Source organism: Ailuropoda melanoleuca, chromosome 7 (genome assembly GCF_002007445.2).
Source record: "Ailuropoda melanoleuca isolate Jingjing chromosome 7, ASM200744v2, whole genome shotgun sequence".
NCBI lineage: Eukaryota > Metazoa > Chordata > Mammalia > Carnivora > Ursidae > Ailuropoda > Ailuropoda melanoleuca.
Genome location: NC_048224.1, coordinates 78662933 through 78684787, shown reverse-complemented (window position 1 = coordinate 78684787; position 21855 = coordinate 78662933). Strand labels below are relative to the sequence as shown.

Sequence of the window (21855 nt, the reverse complement as noted above, 5' to 3'; positions counted from 1 at the left end):
GAATAATCTGCTGATTAGGTAGAAGAGTCTATCCCCTCCAGCCATCCCAAAGTGCACCCCTTTTGATGATGTAAATAATGCAACCCCCCTGAGAAGTCCCCTACCGGCTCCCTGCCCTCAAAGAGATTATAGTTGAGAGATTTATCCCAGATTTATTTTAGAACATTCTGTTATTAAAAAGGAACATGGAGGAAAGACCCTCCAGTGTTTTTGCTGGGAGATTTATCTATATGAACATTAGAGTTCTTTCAAATCTTGATATTATGGTTCTTAATCTCAGGAGAAATATTTCTTCCCCAGAATCGAGAACTCATGTGTTTTGTGCCCTTACTGTGTATCTTTGCCTTTGTTCCGCTTCCCCTTCTTAGTGGTCTTCTGTTAAGAAATTGCTATTTGTAAGCATTATTGATTAATAACACGTCCAAAGTGTTTTAGAATAAAACCAAAAATGTAACAAAGTCATCAAAAGGCTGATCTGACCTCTAATCTGATTTTTAACCTAGGGGAATGTTGACAAAGACTAATTAATGTAGAGAATTTGTAGAGCAAAACTCACTTATGAGATTTTTTCAGAAAATTTCATATGAATGGATTATTCCAGAGTCCTGGATTTTCCCCTTAGAGGAATAGTTAATAGGAAAAGCATGGACTGGTTTCAGTCCCAGTTTCACTCTCTTCTGGCTGTTTGGTTCTGGACAGGTTATTTGGCCTCCAGAATTTCAGTTCTTCCGTCTCTAAAAGGGAATGACAATCCCTGCTTCACAGGCCTATTGAAAGGGTTCCGTGTGATGAGAGGGGAAGGTAGGTGCTTTATACATGGAAGACCTACAGTAACCATCAGTCGCTCCTTTCTGCCATGAAGGCCAACACACTTCCTATTTTAATCATGTTGAAATCATTTGAGGGTGTAGCTGGGTTATAGCCAGAATTCACCATTTTAGCCAGGATATAGGAAACATATAAAACACATAAGCAAGCCTTTAAAAAGCATCATTAGCAGCTATGTTCTCGTATGACTCAGGAGTCATTCCTAAGAGTCATGGACATTGTAGAGTGATTTGCCTTTATGCTAAATAGCCAAGAGTGAAAAAATTTTTGAGCTCCTTCTGGTTTTTTGCTGTTGTTTTGCAACAGTTTTATGTCACGCTGTCAGCAATTACTCATTGCAATTATTAATTCTGCTCTTCTCTCCCTACTCCCTCACCTCTGGTTTGTGTCCTTTCTATCTAATCATCATAAATCATCTTAAAATCATGCTTTCAAGGGAATGCAGTTCAGGGCTCCTACATCGCTCAGTTGGTTAAGCATCTGACTCTTGGTTTTGGCTCAGGTTATGACCTCAGGGTCGTGAGATGGGGCCCCACGTTGGGCTCGGTGTTCAGTGCAGAGTCTGCTTAAGACTCTCTCTCCCTCTTCCCCTCTGCCTGGTGCTCTCCCTCTCTCTCTCTAAAATAAATAATCTTAAAAAATAAATAAAGGGACAAAGTTCAACTCTGCTTCTGTGCACTGTGTATCTTTGAAGTTCTGATTTTTGTATGCTCTGGACAGGTTTTTTTTTCCTTACCTCCTGATTTTGGGTCATGTTTTAGATAGCCAAGAGTGTCAGCTACATGATATCTTGAGAGTAACACTTAGGCTTGGCAACTGGGTGTTTTGATGACACTGGTAAATGAGTTCAAGGTTACAGGAAGCCTTGTTCCAGGGATTGGTGTCTCCAGATCATTCAAGGGTCCAAAGTCCATTAATAGGCTTCAGAGATTTGTGACCCCACTGAAATTGTATGCAAATTTTATATGCCTCTGTGTCCATGCTCTTTTCTGGAGAGTTTATTCATAGCTTTTGTATAGTATTCAAATACATTCCAGACATCAGAAGACTTAGAACCTCTGGTAATCCACATTTGGAAGTCTGATATTAAGAAGGTAGGAAACTTGACCTCTAGATTTTACCTGCCTACAATCCTCAACCCCACCCCCCTCCAACTAGGAGCTAGAAAGCTACTGAACCCTTTTGACTTGATTTCATTATTTGTGAAAATGTTTGTCGGGAGCATGGTGTAGGGGAAAACATCACATTTACAATATGCATCGTTGCAAATAGATAACTCCCATACACCAATTCTACTTTGAAATAATATCTGTGAAAATGAGTGTTCAGCCTTCCTAGTGAATTGAATATGTTTCCACTTAGACTGCTGCCCAGTTCCATTGGTGCCACTGCCAGGAGACAGTTCTTCAGCATGTCCCGAGAGCTCTTGGTTCTGAATTATCTTGTCAAAGATGTTTGTATGCTGAACCGGCTTGAAACGTATTGAATCCTGCTGGAGCAGAGGACAAGTTTCTTTCTTGTTTAGTATAATAAAGATAATGTCTCCCTGTGGGTCAAAATTTGGGCAGATTTCTTTGTAGCCTATTATAAAAAATTGGGGTTCCCTAAGCATGGGATTCTTCAACTGTGACCCAGACTCACTGAGTTTGCCACAGCGGCCCCTGTACGGGGTGGGAGGCAAGGCGATGGATGCAATCGTGCAGCTGAAGCTGCTTGCTGAGCTGTGAGGGATGCCCTCCTCCACCTCTGACCTGGGAGTCTCCTGGCTTTTCTAGCATCCGTGCAATGGTGGCAGTTTAATCTGCTAGCTTGCAAGTAGAGTAAAATCTCACTCTTCACAGTTCTTGACACCAACGTCATAATGCCTGTGATTCATTTGAAAATACTTCAGGATAAACAGAAAGAGATGTGTCTCAGTTAGGGGGAGTCACAACTCAGGGGCATCCTCCAAAACAGATCCTTAAGACTGCTAGCACAGCATTCAGTTATCCGTAACTGAACCAACACCAGAAGCTTGACTGTTAGGATCGTCATGTCAGAAATGGACTTTCAGTGGTGGAATTAGCATCTTACTAATTACCATGATGGATGTTAAAAATGGATTATTATCCGTGAGATTAAAGGCATTCAAGATTGTGGATTAGCTCAAAGAGTTAACGATACTCCCTATCCTTGCATGAAGGGATTTAAGCATCCATCCAGGCATATAGCCATTATTCGAAGTCCCAATGATATTCAAAATATCTAACCACCAGTTTTTCATAGGTCCCGACCAATCCGAACTGAGACAAATCATGGCCACAGCCCTGGTGCAGACTCCCCAGGGACCCTGCTCGGCCAGGCACTGACTCTTGGGTTTCTGGGACATGAGGCTAGGAGTAGAGTTCTCAGAGTCAGAGAGGGGACAGTGGGACACTTGGGGAACTTGGAGAAATGGATGTTTATCCCCCAGTACCGAGAGGTACATATTTTAGTATTTTAACAACTGATCCCGCTTCACTGAGGCATTCTAGCCACATGTGTGCTTGCCCTTAGGAATGGCAGCCAAGCCATGGTCATCCCTAAACAGCTCAGTTTCCAGTCTGTCTTTGATGGTTTCTGGTTGTTTGTTGCCAAAGGGGACAGAACCGTGCCCTAGTGGTTCCTTCATGCAAAGTGGTATTTCCAGACTCTTAAAGGATAGAGAGCTGGGGTTTAACTAGCTCCCAGACCAGGTTGCTGACCGGGTTTGTGCCTGCTTCTTGATAGCTGTTTGTGTAATAAGCATCGGTAGGAGTCGCAGCCTTTGGTCTGAGACTCGCTTTCGTTATAACTTGGAACTGAGGTTGTAGGAGAGTGGCTACCGGGCACCATCCCTCACACTTTTTCAGCAGTTACTGTCATTCACCGGAGAGTCTCCAGGTTGTGCGGGACCAAACTGGATTAGGCTCGTCCCCAGCAGCCACCTTACACAGAAGGAGGATCATCCAGGAAAACCTCCTAGAAGGAGGGCGGCCAACCAAGGTCAAAGCAGTGCTTGCTGCAGCCCATTTCCATTTACCTGGTTACGGAGAGTGTCTTCAGAGTCTGCTTGGTGCCTGACGGAAGCATGACAGACAAAGGGAGGAGGGCAGATAAGATGCCATCAGGTTGGAGGGTGGCACCTCTTCTTGTGGCTTGCTGGAAAATTGGCAGCAGCCGCAGGCCACGCAGAGGACCAGCAATTAGAGACAGTCTGGGTCCCTTCACACTCTCTTTTGCGGCCATTTATGAGTCAGCGCCGAATTTCAGGTTGTTCCAGCCTTTATAAATGGCAGCGATAGACAGAAACCGAAGGATAATCTGTCACCCTACAATGAATAAACCCCACTGGTGATCCCAGCCTCCCCCACACGGAGATGGGATTCTGTGTGGGTTCACAGCGTGAACACAAAGGCACCAGTGTACCTTGTGTATATAGAGCCAACGTGTGTGCCTTCTCACCTTAACAGTGGCATTATCTCTAGTGACACTTTGAGGTTGGATTCAGTGCTGAGGGGTAGGGATTGATAACTATGCAGACAGAGACTCAGGGGACCAGACGGGACAAAGGGGAAGCCATTTCTTTCTTTTTTTTTTTTTTATGATTTTATTTTTATTTATGTGACAGAGAGACAGCCAGCGAGAGAGGGAGCACAGCAGAGGAGTGGGAGAGGAAGAAGCAGGCTCCCAGCGGAGGAGCCCGATGTGGGGCTCGATCCCTGAACACCGGGATCACGCCCTGAGCCAAAGGCAGACGCTTAACGACTGCGCTACCCAGGCGCCCCAAGGGGAAGCCACTTCTTACATGTAAATCTTGCAAACGTTTATCTTAGCAAAATTGTTCACTGGGCCACGGAACAGAGGTCCATTTGATGGGTGTGATCATAAGAATTCAGACGCATTCACCCACTTTTCTCACACTTAAACTGAAATTTGATTATGTTTCTGGAAGTACCAGGGTAGTTTTATTTTCTTCCACCATTCCTTTGAACGCTTTGTAGGCAAAGCACCTTTGCCACCTGTTTTCATGTATTTCATGTAAGAAATACAATGGAATATTACTCAGCTATCAGAAAGAACGAATTCTCAACATTTGCTGCAACATGGATGGCACTGGAGGATAATGCTAAGTGAAATAAGTCAAGCAGAGAAAGACAATTATCATATGATTTCTCTCATCTATGGAACATAAGAACTAGGATGATCGGTAGGGGAAGAAAGGGATAAAGAAAAGGGGGGTAATCAGAAGGGGGAATGAAACATGAGAGACTATGGACTATGAGAAACAAACTGAAGACTTCAGAGGGGAGGGGGTGGGGGAATGGGATAGACTGGTGATGGGTAGTAAGGAGGGCACGTATTGCATGGTGCACTGGGTGTTATACGCAACTAATGAAGCATCGAACTTTACATCGGAATCCAGGGATGTACTGTATGGTGATTAACATAATATAATAAAAAAATCATTAAAAATTAAAAAAAGGGGGGGCAAGGCTGACACAAGAGCTGTTTGGCTTATTTCACCAAGAAATTCACTTTTTCTTTATAATTAAACAATTTATAACTAAAAAAAAAAAAAAAGAAAAAAGAAAGTAACAAATACAAAGTAGTATTTAAGGTCTCCAAATGCTCAACAAAAAAAATTCATGCTGTCCAAACCTACATTATGATATTAAGACATATTAAGATTTCAGGAAAGAAAGTATTAGTAATGATAGTAGTAGTAATAACAGTAAATAGCAATGTCTTTTGTCCCTGTTGCATGTGTGGGCTCTGGCTACCGAACTTTAGGTCAAGTCCAGTTACCATTCTAGGAGTCCAGCCCTTCCGCAAATGAACAGCTGGTGCAGATATGAGACCTCGGGTGGGTATTTTCCAGTAAATGCCTAAGTGGATGCTGGCTAGCACCATTTCCTTGGGGGATAGTACATAATACTTGGGCAAAACTCTTCTTTTTTCTTCGGCTCCTCACCCTACTGGTCAAGCTAAAACATTTCTATGGGGACAAGAGAGACACAACAGAACAAGTTAAAATTATGGCTTTTTAGCAGAATTTTTGTGGGGTTCCAGAAGAGAAATTTCTACCATTGAGATGAGTAGTGGGTATTATAGGCGACTAATGAATCAATGAACACTACATCAAGAATTTATTCCATACTATTTGGTGGCTAATTGAATTTAAATTAAAAAAAAAAGAGTTAATTTGTAGTTCAGGAAGGTTTTTTCCCCTGCAATCTGAGCTCGAGACAGCATGTAGTCATATCTGAGTATAGGGCTTGCACAGCCAGTCACTGCCCCTCGCGGACTCCTGTGGAGAGCCCTCTCCTCACTCCTTCTGCTCCAGCTACAGAATGAATGAAGCTGGACAGGATCAAATTTACAAGGCTGACATAGACTTTCCTATCAAAATTCACCCATAACATATCTCCTCAGACATGGAGCTCTTCTGGGCTCTCTGAAGATGCCTATCTTATCTTTTCCAGAGGGTAAATCCCTGCTCCCTTTGACATTCATGGTTGTGGAAATACTTACTACTGCCATAGCTTGAGTGTGTCAGTCTTTACCAATGGACACGTCTGCATTTTATATTCTTTGTGGGGGCAGGGCACGGGGGCGGCTTTAAGTTCTGATCCACTTTATTTATTTGCATTTTATCTTCCGACTGTTAACATTCTGGTTAATTCTGTGGAGAAAGTAGGGCAAACAAAGAGGGTGGGGGGATCTTTGGAGACATTTCTTGCCTCCTCTCCTTTATTGAAGTGGTTCCAGTGCTCAGAGCTAGATCATCATTCTTTGAGGCAGGCTCTGTGTTTGGGGGAAAAGGTATCATTTAACTTCCAGAGACTTCAGATCCTCTTGTTCAATATACTGAACCTGGGAATGAGGCTCAGAATAGGTGGATAAAGTCAGCCTACTATATTTGAGTCAAAAGCCATAGTCCTTGAGGAGAAACACTGGAGCCATGCACTGTGGTGCTGTTCTAGAAATTAAGGAGGCATGAACACAGCCACCCCTTGCTAAGGCATTTTGGGACATACAGTGCTTAGGGATCGAGGGATCCCACCCTGACACATACCTCCCCACTATCTGTTTTTTCCGGAAGTACTAACAGTGGAAGTACTAACAGTGCATATGCCTGCTTGCAGAAACCTCCTAGAGCACATCCCTGCAGGGTACAAAGAATACAATACAACTGGGGCCCTGATCACCTGGGTGGCTCAGTCGGTTAAGCATCCAGGTTTCCACTCAGGTCAGGATCTCAGGGTCCCGCGATGGGGCCCCACGTCGGGCTCTGCACTCAGCACGGAGTCTGCTGGAGTGTCTGTCTCTCCCTCTGTCCTTCCCACTCATGATTTCTCTCCTTCTCTCTCTCTAAAATAAGTGAATAAATCTTTAAATAAACAAACAAACAAATAAATGAATGGGGCCCTGCAGCTGTGTACAGGAGAGTTTATTCTTCCAGTACTGAACAGACGGACGCCAGCCCGGGAGCTTAAGGAAGAGCCACGCTTTATGTACTTTCTTCCTTCAGCCTTTTTACCTCGACATTTGTCCCTGGCAACCAAGTTTGGGTGTTCTTCTCTTCTCTTTTCAGAGAGAGAAGAGAACGTACAAGGTATCGTTTTAATAACTTGTTCCATTAAACGTTTGAATTAAAGCCTTTGTATGTTTTAGGCCAAAGGTTTAAAACTTTTTTTTTTTTTTTTTTTTTTTACTAGTGACACCTTTGTTCAGTAACTTCTCAAAAGAACCAAAGGAATTGGTCTTGCCATAGATTCTTTTCGTTCTTGGTTGGTTTTGGTTTTTTTTTTTAATGCCTATGCAGACAAGATGGTCTGACTATGAAGAGACATGAAGGAATTTATTCAAGAGGAGAAAGACCTGTCCAACTTTTGTCCCTGGTATTTAAAAGGACAAAAGTCTCTGTCTCTCCAGTGATCCATCCACCTTCATGCCTCGTTATTTATACAGCGAAAAGGATGAAATTGAAAATGTCTGCTTCTTTTCTACACAGGCTTTGTATTTATATCTTAGCATGCTGAACATTTTAAAATATCACAGAGGGAAAGATATGCCACCTTGATAAATAAGGTCAGTCATTTATGATATCTGGACTCAGGCCCTTGTGACCACAAGTCTGGGAACTTGGCAGTGACCTAGCGAAGATGGGAACGGGTGGGGCTTGGGTACAAACGCAGAGCCCGGGAGGCCAGCACACATGGCGTTTGGTCAGACGGCATCAGTGAGGGGGCAGGGCTGCTGGGGCTGCCGCGTCTTGTGTTGTTTTACAGCAACGTTGTAAGCACGGGCAGCTCTGGGGCCACATCTCTGCGTAGGGCTGACGATGGCATGATGGCTCCTGACAAACTCCTGAGGGTTTACTAACAGTGCCTGGAGAAGGAAGCTGGCGTGTGCCCAGGGCCTGGAGCCTTCCATCGGCTCCGTGCGGACAGAGTCAGGCAAGGGTCATAATATGCAGTTTGGGGGCATGTCCAGAGCCCCCAGGTTCACATGGAGGAAGAATCAGGGATCTGAATTCATCAAGCAAGTTTCCTGGACCCCGCCTCCCCACATTCTCTAGAAGGGTTGGGGTTGCGAAGAGAGTACAGGTTTGGGGCCACCACCTCGGGAACAGGGTGCCACGTCAGCCAGAGACAGGCCTTTAATAACTAGAACCGTGCAAGGTGGACACAGGGATGTGGAGTCTTCTAAGAAGACCCATACATTCAAAGGAGTAAAATATATTTTATTTCTCCTTGGCATGTAAGTTCTAGCAAAGACAAGTGATGTAGGAAAGACATTAGGGTTTGAAACCGATGGCCAAGAAGGAATTCTTTGGTGCAAAAAGGTGGTTTTATTAAAGCATGGGGACAGGACCTGTGGGCAGAAAGAGCTGCACTGGGGTCATAGGAGTGGCCCATTATATACTTTCAAGCTGGGAGAAGGTTAGGGGTAGTGTAAGCCTCCCAGGTATTTTGGAAACAAGGTTTCCAGGACCTTGAAGGGGCTAGCTATTGTCGGGAAAGTCATTTATTACTGATGTGGTTTTGGAATATATGTGAGGTCCAGTGGGGTGGAGTCCGGAGCCAATGACCAAGAAAGAATTCTTGAGAGTGTCTTTGGTGCAAAATGGTGGTTTATTAAAGCATGGAACAGGACCCGTGGACAGAAAGGGCTGCTGCACCGGGGTTGTGAGGGCTGGCTGATTATATACTATAGCGTTGGGGGAGGTAAGGAAAAAGGGAGGTTTCAAAAGGATTTTCGTATGTTAAAGAAGACTCACAGGATACCGGAGGCCTTGCCATTGTCAAGTTAAGGTGGTTTTGCCCTCTAGCAAGGCATTAGCATTAAATTAAGATGGTTGGGAGCTTCCAGGAAGAATGTCACACAAGTCCCACCCAGGAGTGGGGGGTGGGGGGGGAGGTTGCGGGGTGTCAGCTTATGCTTTGTCTTCAGCCAGCCTTCTGCTCCCTCATCATTACTATCTAGTAAAACCTCAGTCGTGAGACCCTCCGGATGTATATCAGTGGGTCATATGCTTGGGGGATGATTGCCAACATGTATCTTGGGGGCTAAAGATAAAGGAAGTTTCCAAAGGAATTTTTATATGTTAAAGGAGACTTACAGGCTCCTGGGGGTTGGGCTATGATTGCCTTTTGCCCTCAGGGAAGTATCAATATGGAGGCGGTTGGGTTCCTAGAGGAAAGTCACTCTGCCTGTTTCAAGGACTTGTCAATGGGCTGTAAGTAGTAAGGAAATTTGGTAATTTTTCTTTTTCCTCTTTTTCCCACATCAACAAGTATTATCTTAACAAATGGAAATGGGAAAAAGACATTTGATGTAGGACATCCTAATACATTATCTGAACACGGGAGAAAGTTCTGGAATCAGTTAGACCCAAGTGCAAGTCCAAGCTTCACCATTTATTTGAGATACCAGGCAAGTTACTTACCTTGCATGTAACTCAATTTCTTCATCTGCACAATGGGAACCATGCTGGAAAAATATCATCAGATTTGTTTCTCTAATTTCTGGAAAGCGCCAGAGGCAAAAATTATAAGTGAGATGTCATTTGTGAACTGCTCCACACCTGGCTCACAGTCTGTATACCTGACAACTGTAATATAATTATTAATTTTGGCTTCGTCTTCTCAGCACAAGTACCGTGTCTGATACTCATGCTGGGAACATACACTGATCATCTGCTGTGGTCCCGGCATGGCACTGAGCACCAGGATACCAAAGGAGAGCAGGCAGACCCAGTGTCAGATAGTAGGCTCTGAAATGTTAATAGCACCAATTAATGAAAAGGCAGAGGTTAAACTGCCATTTCCTCAAAAGATGAAAGATCTCTGGAATTCCATTGTTACTCATAGTAAGGCTGGATTCATTGTACTTTTCCTTCTGTCTCTATTACTGACAACAAGGGGCACCTAAAACTAACTTGAGCCTCCCGAAAAAAGAAAAAAAAAAACAGCCACACCTCTCGCACCCCATCTCCTCTTCGGGCCTGCCCTGGAACACTGCCACAGCATCTTTTTCCAGGGACTTGGCAGGTGGCTGTGGTTTGCTGCTTTCTGTCCCATTAACCTCTATTTTATCTGTCAAGAATAGTATTGCCCATTGTTGAAAGCAGCAGTTTGCCAACCAAGCAAGCTTGGAGTCCTGTCTGATGGAGCATTACAGAGAGGGAAAGGGAAAGTTTAAACATATTTGCTTCTCTAATTTCCTGAAAGAATCACAGACAGAACTTGCCCTCTAGTAAAATGCTTTTGGTTTGCCTTATAATACAAGCATTCATTGCCTTGACTGGGGGAGAGAGGGGCCTTGGAAAAATGGCCCCATATTTCCTGGTTTCCTTTGGTCGTGTTACTACTCATGGACCACTATGCTGTTTAAAACATACAAACTTTCCTGATAGCTTAACATACTCAAAAAGACTTTTTCCTCTTGTTATTATAAAAGATGGTGCTAATATGTTATTATTGAGCATGTGGGTTTGAATAGTGGAATCACGCTCAAAGAGAAAAAAAATCTCCTTTTGTTTTTCCCGTGGAGAAGTTTAAGGTACAGCATGTCCAGTGTGCAGCTGGAAAATCACAGAACTCTCACGAACTCTAGATATTTTGTATTTGTATTTATGTTTCATGAAAAAAAAATCCCTCTTGTATCTGGTCAATTTCATCAGACTGAACTTCTACAAAATATATGTGTAAAATATACAAGGGATAGTTTCAAAATTATGCAAGTGATGTGAGCGATCCTTGAGAATTGGTCTTACTGGAACATAAACTTTGTTAGACCAAAGACCCTGTCTGTCTTGTTCGCTGCCGGGCCTCCAGCTCCTATAACATTGCAATACATATAATAGGTGCTCGAGATGTGTTGATCAATGTTGAATACCTTACATTTCTATTTACTAAAACAGATGAAAATTCTGGAGAAGAAGTTTTTAGGTTTCAAGCTCTCAAATTCTGGAAGTGGTCATACCCAACCCCATGTCTTGCTTACACCCAAAGTGACACTCATTTGTTTTTTGATCAATGCTTTAACAAGACCTGAATTTGCCCCTATTTCTCCATTTCCCAGCCCCCAAGTGCAAGTACGCTCTTGCCTGGCCTTTCACATTTCCAGTTGGTTTGCTCCTGCTCTTCTTCCAGGTCTCAGCATATATTTCACTTCTAATATAAGATTCACCTTCACTGATCACACTGTAAAGATCCCTTGTGATTTTGCTGTCTTAGCATCCCGAATTTTTTTTCCTCAAAACACATGTGTCAATTATCATTATATAATCATCTGTATATTATTGTTTCGTACTTCCTTGACTAGACAAAACCCTGATGGCAGGGACTGTATCCATCTTGTTTCCCACAAGACCCCCGCATCAAGGGATTCCTAGTCAAAGTAGGCACTTAAGAAATATTTGTTGAATCAATGAATGATTGAGGGAGAGAGGAAGAATGGGAGGAAAGGAATCAAGAATCAAGAATCGGGGGGTGGGATGACTTAGCGTTTCTTTAGATTTGCCTAAATCCTATTGACCCATCTTGGTCTTACCAGATTGATCTCCATTTCCTTCTTCTCAAAAGATATTTGGGTGCGTGTGTCTGTGTGTGTGTGTCTGTGTATGTACATGATTTTTGTATATCCTTTTGAGGGTAGTTTGATGGGCCGGCTATATTTCTAAATAATCCAAATTACCAGAATAAATCCGTATTGAGTTAATGATTCTGTATTTTATGAATTACTTAATAAGTGAAAGTCTTCACATCTGAAATAGAGGAATATTTTTCTTCTAAATCACACAGAACATTAGTTGCTTATTTTGGATCTGAGCCAGTTGCTGAATTTAAATCACAAAATGTATAGATTTCACACATAAATTTGCATATTTGAGTAATTAGTGGCAATATCTGATGACATTCTTAAACATTTTCTTTTCCTATGGCACACCTTTTAAATGACTTTATTTAGTTTCCTTTCTTTTTATTTTCATCTGATAAATAGCTGGTTTGATGAGTTGACTACGTTTTATGACACAACAAGAAGGGCTCCAGAAACAACAATTATTAGAAATGATACATATATACTTAACAAGACATGGAGTTGGATTTGCCCCGAGGAAGACAGTAGTGAAGACACCTGGTGCTGAATGATTTAGGAAGTGTTGGGGTTCAGAGCCGATGGTAAGAAGGAATTCTTGAGACATCTTCAGTGCAAAAAGGTGGTTTTATTAAAACATGGGGACAGGACCTATGGGCAGAAAGAGCTGCCCTGAGGTTGTCAGGAGTGAACGATTATCTACTTTCAGGTTGGGAAGAGGTTAGGGATAGGGTAAGTCTCTAAAGAATTTTGGAAGCAAGGTTTCCAGGACCTTGAGGGGGTCAGGTATTGTTGGGCAAAGATCATTAATTACTGTCTAGTAAAACCCTCATCATGAGACCCTTCAGATGTAAATCAGCGGGCCATATGCTTGGAGGACGATTGCCAACATATATCTTGGGGGATAGAGATAAAGGAAGTTTCCAAAGGAATTTTTATATGTTTAAGTAGACTCACAATTCTAGGGGTTTGGGATAAGGTTAGCCTAAGGTTGCCTTTTGCCCTCAGCAAAGTATTAGCATCCACGCAGCTGAGCTCCGAGAGGAAGGTCGCTCTACCTGTTTCAAGGACTTCGTCAATGGGCTATAAGTAATAAGCGAATTTTTTTTTTCTTTTTCCTTTGTTTCCCACATCACTGAAGACTCTATGTTGTGGGTCTTTCAGCGATGGCAGGGCCTGGGTGGGTTAGATAGGTGGGTGGTGTGGTTAAGCCTCTGACAATTGAAACCTCACAAACCTTTATTACGAAAAAGAAAAAAACAAGAAAGATTTTGTTTACTTGCTCTTGTCTTAAATCAAGTTCCCCAGAGCAGATCCTGAGATAAGGATTCATGTTCAAGAAACCAGTAAAGAAATGGGAAGTAAAGTAGTGAAGAGATAAACGCCGGGCAAGGGTGCAATTTGAGGTGAGGTCCCAGCCTCACCCTGAACTCACTGGGGCTCTGGAACATTCACTCCACCACAGAGTTAGTCTCACCTGGAGGTGAGAAAACCGGCTTTCCAAATCCTGCACCTGCAGTCAGTCATTGGCTACTGGCCACACCAGGGGACGCTTAAGCTCTCTGAGAGTTGGGGCAACATGGCTCCAAACTCATGGGTCCTCTGAAGAGGGTCGCAAGGGTAAGCTGTTAGGAGCAGGGCACAATCAGAAGCTAAGGGTGAGAACTCAACTAAGGGGTATAGAGGAATTAGATAGAATATCTATACCATCTGCTACCAGCCTTGCCAGTTAAAAGCCCCTATAGTCTATTGACTTCCTTGGAGAGGAAAAAAAAAATATGTATATATATATATATGCTCTCTCTCCTGGGTCCTCAGTAGTCAATTCTTTATTAGCTTCTTTTTCATCTTTCTTTAATCCACACAGCTACTGTCACATGGACTATTTTCGAGTAACTGCCCTCACCAATTACTTTTTCTTGAATAAGTGTCCAATAATTAATAAAGAATTATGTCCTCTGCTTTTCCTGTGAGGTCACGGAACTGTGTGTAGGTCAATACCTTGTTATTAATGAATGATTGATTGTGTTCCATGTTATGAGCCCTAGGCTGAATGGATTGCCCACAAATTTTGCTGACTTCTTGAAAGGCTCTAAACCACCTGCCGGCTCTTAGCTACCTATTAATTCTCCCTCCTAGATTTATTTAATCCAGCTAAGGAATAATTCAAAATGGCGATTATTCCTAGGATTTACAAATGGTGATTATTCCCCAGCCACATTTGTGGATGGTTATCGGAAAATTTGGTCCATGAGGAAGACCCTGTTACCCTTGAAAAAATACTTACCAAATCTGAGTATTGATGGAGGTCGTTGTGCCAGTGAGACCTACCCCGAGGTGGAGATGTGATCTTTCAGGATCTATTAACCTATTAATTTAACAGACTCTGTATGAGATTGTAAATGCTATAAAGTTGGTTTGGGAACTTCTCTCCAAAAGTTTCGTGCCAAAACAGGACTAGAGTTATTCTTTTAATAAAATTCCAGATTTACTGTGTTTTTCAGGGACTGGCTATGCTTACTTTGCTTCCTTTCTGATTTTCTTTTACTTTGCCTTTCATTCAACATTTATTTAGTGAGTGCCTACTATGAGCCAGGCCCTGTGGTAGGGGTAGAATAGCGAAGAAAATATACAAACATCTCCCCTAATTGAAGCTTTCATTCTAGTGGAAGAGACTGAAATTAAACACATGCGCTCATACACGCGCATGCACGTGCACACACACACACACACAGAGTATTTACAAACCATGTAAGTGCTTGGTACAAAGGCAATGAAATGAGGTAGAGCAATAGTGTGACTTTGATGAAGCAGGTGGGGGGTGGGGCATATCTTTACAGAGTTGCCATTTCAGGAGGAGCCAGCTGTCTAATGATCTGGAGTAGAACTTTCTGAGTCGAAGGAATAGTGAACATGAAGCACCCAAGCNTCATACACGCGCATGCACGTGCACACACACACACACACAGAGTATTTACAAACCATGTAAGTGCTTGGTACACAGGCAATGAAATGAGGTAGAGCAATAGTGTGACTTTGATGAAACAGGTGGGGGGTGGGGCATATCTTTACAGAGTTGCCATTTCAGGAGGAGCCAGCTGTCTAATGATCTGGAGTAGAACTTTCTGAGTCGAAGGAATAGTGAACATGAAGCACCCAAGCCAGCAGCAAGCCTCCTGAGGTCCAGAGAAGGCAGCCAGTGTGTCCAGAAACAAGAGGGAAGCTGGTCATGAATTTTGAAAAGTAGGCAGATAGGAGCTCATTCAAGGCCTGATAGGCCATTGGAAGGAGACTGGATGTTTGATAATCCATTAGAAAATTTTGAGGAAGGCAGGATCTTAACAGGATTTATTTTTACAAAGATAGCTGCCTGCTTTGTGGTTGGTGATACCATAAGCAGAAGCGGGGAGACAGGAAAGCAGTGATGGCAGTTAAGACGGCACAAGGGTGCTGCAGGCGTTTGAGGAGTGCTAGTGCAGAGGATAAACTTTGGAGAGAGGCAAAGGACTTGCCACTTACTAAGGGTGAGTCTTTGAGCGGGTTATTACATTTTTCTTGGCTTTAGTTTTCCCATCTCAATGTACCTATCACATCATGTTCTTATGAGAATTAAGTGCATTGATATTTACTCCATGTAAAGCTCTTCTAACAATTCAGGGCAAGTAATAATCATACATGTTTGCTATGTTTAAATTGTTATTAATATTCGATATAGAAAGGGAGAAATCAAGGATGACACCAGGGGAAAGACTGCACATGGCCTATTGTCTGTGTCCCTGGGTAGTATGCTCTTGAGATGTGGAGGCCCTCGATTTAATCTCGCTCGTGTTGCTTTATGGTGACCACAAGCCAATGACTCACTTAGCTTTGCCTGACCTCACCTTCTTGTCTGTAAATGCGGCAAAGATCTGAAGTCAAATTGCATGTTACACTTAGCAGTCTCTGTATTTTTCAAGAGAAAACTTATTAATGAGCAAGGTAAAATGACTGACTTGTTAAGAAAAAAAGGGTATAGTTTTCAATCTATGGATTATGTGTTCAATGACTGAAATCTAAATATCTAAGTGTATGTGTTTATATCTAATGTAATGTATAAATGATAAAAGAAAAGGGAGGAAAATTGTTGTCAAAGCATTTTCTGATGAGATTGTAAGACTGGCTAAAAGGATTAAAATTAGAGTAGAAAAGACAATGTTCAATGAAAGATACAGAGGCCTTCCATACTGTGCACACACAAAGAATAATTTGAATGCTGTAAAAAAAGAAATTGGGAAGGGGAGGAAGAATGAATGCAGAAACCTATTTTATTAATTCAAATAGGATATTCTGGGTCAATGACTTTTTATTCTTGAACATGAAACCCAAGTTTGAGTCCTGGCCCTGAAGGGCATCTTGGTTCCTTTAAAGTTTCGTTAATTATGGTTAAAGCTGCTAAAAACATCCATGTGCACATTTTTGTGTGGACGTAAGTTTTTGTCTCCTTCAGGTAAGTACCAAGGAGTGTGATTGCTGAATTGTAAGGTAAGAGTATCTTTACTTTTATAAGAAACCACCAAATGGTCTTCTCGAGTGGCTGTACGATCGTGCTCACCACCGATGTGTGAGAGTTCCTCTTGTTTCACATACTCACCAGCGTTTGGTGGTGTCAGTGTTCCAGATTTGGGCCATTCTAATAAGTATGCAGTGGTATCTCATTTTGGTTTGCACGTCCCTTATGACATATAATATGGAGTATCTTTCCATATGCTTATCTGCCATCCGTAGATCTTCTTTGGTAACGTGTCTGTTAGGATCTTTGGCCCATTTTTAAAATCAGGTTGTTTGTTTTCTTATTGTTGAATTTCAATGGTTCTTTGTATATTTTGGATAAGATGCCTTTAGCAGATATATCTTTTGCAAATATTTTGTCCCAGTCTGTGGCTTATCTTGTCATTCTCTTAACACTGCTTTTCACAGAGCAGAGGTTTTTTTTTTTTTAATGTTAATGAAGTTCAGCCTTTCAATTAGCTCTTTCATGGATTGTGCTTTTTATGGATTGTGTTATACCTGAAGTCATTACCCTACTCAAGGTTACCTAGTTCTTCTGTTATGTTATCTTTGAGGAGTTTATGTGTTACATTTAGGTCTATGATCTAGTTTTAGTTAATTTTTGTGAAGACTGTAAGATCTATGTCCAATTTCTTTTTTTTTGCATGTGGATGTCCAGATATTCCAGCACCATTTATTGAAAAGACTATCTTTGCTTCATTTTATTGCCTCAGCTCCTCTGTGAAAAGTCACTTAACTATATTTATGTGGGTCTATTTCTGGGCTCTCTATGTTGTTGCTTTGGTCTATTCTTTCACCAGTACCACGCTGTTTTGATTATTGTAGATTTATAGTAAGTCTTGAAGCTGAGTAGCGCCTGTCCTCTAACTGTGTTGAACTTTGTTGAATTTTGTTCAATATTATGTTGGCTATTCTGAGTCTTTTGCCTCTTCGTATAAACCTTAGAATCAGTTTGTCAATATTGACAAAATAACTTTCTGAGATTTTGAATAGGATTGCACTACATCTATAGACCAAGTTAGGAGGGACTCACATCTTGATACTATCAGGTCTTCCTATTTGTGAACATGGACTATTTTTCCATTTATTTAGTCCTTTGATTTTTTTCATCAGAATTTTGTAGATTTTCTCATATAGATCTTGTACATATTTTATTAGATTTATACCTAATTATTTCATTTTTGAGGGTGCTAATGTAAATGGTATTATCTTTTAAATTCCAAATTCCACTTGTCCATTGCTGATATATAAGAAACAATTGACTTTTGTATGTTACCCTTGTATCCTGCAACCTTGCTATAATTGCTTATTAGTTCCAGGAGTGGTTTTTTGTTCATTTGTTTTGTTTTGTTGTGTTTTTTTGTGGATTCTTTCACAATTTCTATATAGACAATCATGCCATCTACAAACAAAGACAGTTTTATTTCCCAATCTGTATACCTTTTATTTTCTTTTCCTGCCTTATTGCATTAGCTAGAACTTTCAGTAAAATGTTGCAAAGGAGTGGTGAGAAGGGACATCCTTGCCTTGTGGGAAAGGCACAATGCAGTACAATGGAGCATTCTTCCTCTGCCATTTCTTTTACTGTGAAGATATTAATAAATTTTTGGACTTTCTTACTGAAGTTTAATAATAACTATATCTAAGCAGCTTCATCAAGATCATTGAAATGGCAATCCCTCAAAAATCTCCTGAATTTCCTACAGGTGCTAATTAAAATTAATCTGAAAATAAAAAGTTTTAAGTTTCTCACCATTAGGTATGATATTAGCTGTAAAAGTTTTTAGATATTCTTTGACAAGTTGGGAATATTTCCCTCTATTCCTAGTTCACTGAGAATTTTTTAAAATCATGAATGGATGTTGGATTTTTGTTAAATCCTTTTTTCTGCATCTATTGATATAATCATGTGATTTCTTTTAGTCTTTTGATGTGATACATTATATTAATTGACTTTTTTAAAAGATTAATTTACCCATTTTAGAGAGAGAAAGAGAGGAGCAGGGGGTGGGAGTGGGGGTGGGCAGAGGGAGAGAGAAAATCTCAAGCAGACTCCCCACCAAGTGTAGATTCCTGACATGGGGCTCAATCCCATGTCCCTGAGATCATGAACTGAGTCAAAATCAAGAGTCAGACATTTAACCAACGGAGTCACCCATGCACCCCAGTATATTAATTGACTTTTGAATGCTAAACGTGCCTTTTATATTTGGGATAAATTACACTTGGTTGTGTGTATAATTTTTTTTATACATTGTTGGATTCAATTTGCTAATAGTTTGTTGAGAATTTTTGTATCTCTGTTCATAAAAAATAACAGTTTGTAGTTTTCTTGTAATGTTTTTGTCTGGTTTTGGTGATAGTGCAGTGATGGTCTCATAGAATGTTAATGATTTCTGCTCTAACTCATCTATTTTCTTCTGCTTACTTTGAGTTTAATTTATTTGTCTTTTTCTAGTTTCCTAAGGCAGAAAGTTATATTATTGTTTCTAGATCTTTCTTCTTTTCTAATATATGCTTTTGATGCCATTCATTTCCCTCTAAGCACTGCTTCCATTGCAGTCTACAGAGTTTGTTAAGTTGTGTTTTCATTTTCATTTAGCTCAAACTATTTTTTGATTTCTTTTGAGATTTCTTCTTTGGCCCTGTGTTATTTAGAAATGTTGTTTAATCTCCACAGATTTTGGTATTTTCTGGTGATCTTTCTGTCACTGATTTCTGGTTTAACTCCACTGTAGTCTAAGAGTGGTCAATGTATGATTTCTATTCTTTTAACTGTTTTAAGGTGAGTATTATGGCCCAGAATCTTTCTGTATTTTCCATGTGACCTTGAGAAGAATGTGTATTCTGCTGTCGTTGGTTGAAGTAGTCTATAGATGTCAGTTATATACAGTTGATTAGTATCAACTATGTCCTTGCAGATTTTTTTCTGCCTGCTGGATCTGTCCATTTCCAACAGAAAGGTTTTGAAGTCTCCAACTATGATAATGGATTAATCTATTTCTCCTTGAAATCTGTCAGTTTTGTGTCATGTAATTTGATGCTCTGTTGATAGGCACACACACATTACAGATTATGATGTCCTCCTGGAAAATGCACTCCTTTATCATTGTGTAATGCCCTTCTTTATACCTGGTAACTTTTCTTGCTTTGAAGTCTGCTCTCTCTGAAATTAAAATAGCTACTCCTACTTTCTTTTACTAATTATATTTTTAGTATTATGGGTGTGTTGTTATTACCAGTAGTATNTGCCCTTCTTTATACCTGGTAACTTTTCTTGCTTTGAAGTCTGCTCTCTCTGAAATTAAAATAGCTACTCCTGCTTTCTTTTACTAATTATATTTTTAGTATTATGGGTGTGTTGTTATTACCAGTAGTACTAATCCAACTCTGACAGGTCAGGGCCCATTTGAACCCTTTTCATTATGTTCTCATTTATGACATTTTAATTTAAAGGTGAGTGTTGGACCCAGAAGAACCTGGGAGGTTTTGTTCTTCAATTCAAAAGGTAGAGTGTACTTTGTTGGGCAATTTTATATAAACAGCAGTATTCACTTTAGCCTCATCCTTCAAATGGATCTCCTCCTCAGAGTGGCCCCTTTGCAGAAGTGCTGTATCTATATTTTGATTTTTTTCATTGTGCATATCAGTTTGAATGGTTTCAGTTAGAACTAATACTTTCATCCTCCCCCCCCCCACCCTGATTGCTGCCATTCCTCCTTTTCTTCAGCAGAAGACTGGGCATTGGTGGAAGAGAATAAGCTTCTGACTTCTTAGCTAGCAGGAGGCATGGGCCTGAGGTCCTTCTGAAATGCATACAACCATTCTGGCTTTCTTCAGTCTTGAGATAGCTTTCAGCACTTGTTATCATTCCATTTGAGTGAGTACACCACAGTTTTAATGGCTGTTTCAGTTTTACTGCAGTACGCCAGGAACATACACACTGGGAGAAATAACAGAGCATCCTGAAAAATCCTCCTGATCTCTGCCTGTTTTCTCTCGCTCTCCTGTGTCCCTAGGCCAGTGTGAGATCGGCTGGGCCTACTACTGCACGGGAGCAGGTGCTGCCACTGCCATGCTGCTGTGCACATGGCTGGCTTGCTTCTCGGGCAAGAAACAGAAGCAGTACCCCTACTGAGATGGAGCCACCGAGAGCCAACAGAGGAGAAGATAGGCCGAAGGGGGTCTGGAGAGACTGAAACATCCAGCTACTTTCAAAAGGTGGAATAGTGGTTCTCTAATCCAACCAGTGCTAATGAGGTGAAGCCCATTGGAATGGTAAACATTACGTAATGTCAAAGGGTTGTGCAAGATGTGCAAAAAAAAAAAATGGAGAACATGGAAAAATAGAGAAAAATGGACCAAAGGCTAAAAATATTGCAGGGTGCTGGGTGTTTCTATTCCACAGAGTATTGTTAATGTAGAACCATACATACACCAAACAAACCTATATATGCAAACAAGGGTTTTGGGTTTTTTTTTTAAGAGATGAGGACTATGAAAATTAAAAGGGCTAGTAGAAACAGTATTATGTTGGGAAGCAGGGTAACCCACAGATGTTCCCTGTAGGTCATGGCGCTTCTGAAAGCACATACAGACATACGCGTATCCACACACATGCCCACGCGCAAACATAGACATTGTTGCACACATTGTATGGGAGGTTTAGGGGTGCATTACTCCTCTGTTTTCTTTTTAAAGTACACTTAAAATACAGTATTATCACTTTATAAAGCATACATTAAACCTAATAAATGGACCAATAAGCCACTCTATCAGTATTTTGTATATCCTGCATAAACTCTTTATGCCCTCAACACATGTTTGGTGTTTATGCATTTAGAGTTAAGCCTTTGTATTTCAATATTATTCAAAAATATGAAAGATTTCTTCATCTGAGTAGCTTCTGCTATGATATTCTTATGAAGTAAAGTGGCAACTTCCTGTCCACTGTAGGAGAGAATTCAGTTGAAGAAGTGAGTAATGAGAGACATTTTCCATTCATTAGATCTTGTTTTCTTTTGTTCATTATTGTACTGTGCTGTACCACATTTATTTCAATATTCATTTTGTATAAAAAAATTTAAAAGTGCTATTTTGTTTGTATTTGAAAAACTCTGTGAATAAATTCTCTTTGATCAATAGTTAAATGAGTCGTGGAGTGTTAATTCAGTTGCTGGATTTGCTTCTTTAATTTTCTAAATATAGCCTTTCAACTCCAATAGTCCTATAAATTTTCCCTTTCCCCCTAAGTCCTCCCATTAATTCTCTTGATAATCACCCAACCAGGCATTATTTTAGGCACACAAGGAATTAAAGGTAAGTAAGAGTTCCTGCTTTCAACTTAAATTCTTTGCAACTAGAATTCTGACT

The 21855-nt window shown here is 40.9% G+C and overlaps 1 protein-coding gene across 3 annotated transcripts in view; it reads left to right on the top strand.

The window, feature by feature from the left end:
• The window catches only part of LHFPL6 (LHFPL tetraspan subfamily member 6), a 243427-nt gene extending 221795 nt beyond the window's left edge, over positions 1-21632 (top strand). For all 3 annotated transcript variants that reach the window (XM_034665087.1, XM_011233754.3, XM_034665088.1), the window contains exon 4: positions 20502-21632. In XM_034665087.1, the coding sequence (XP_034520978.1) occupies positions 20502-20620 (119 nt within the window). In that variant the 3' untranslated portion in view covers positions 20621-21632. The remainder of the gene's footprint in view (positions 1-20501) is intronic.
• The last annotated feature ends 223 nt before the right edge of the window (positions 21633-21855 follow it).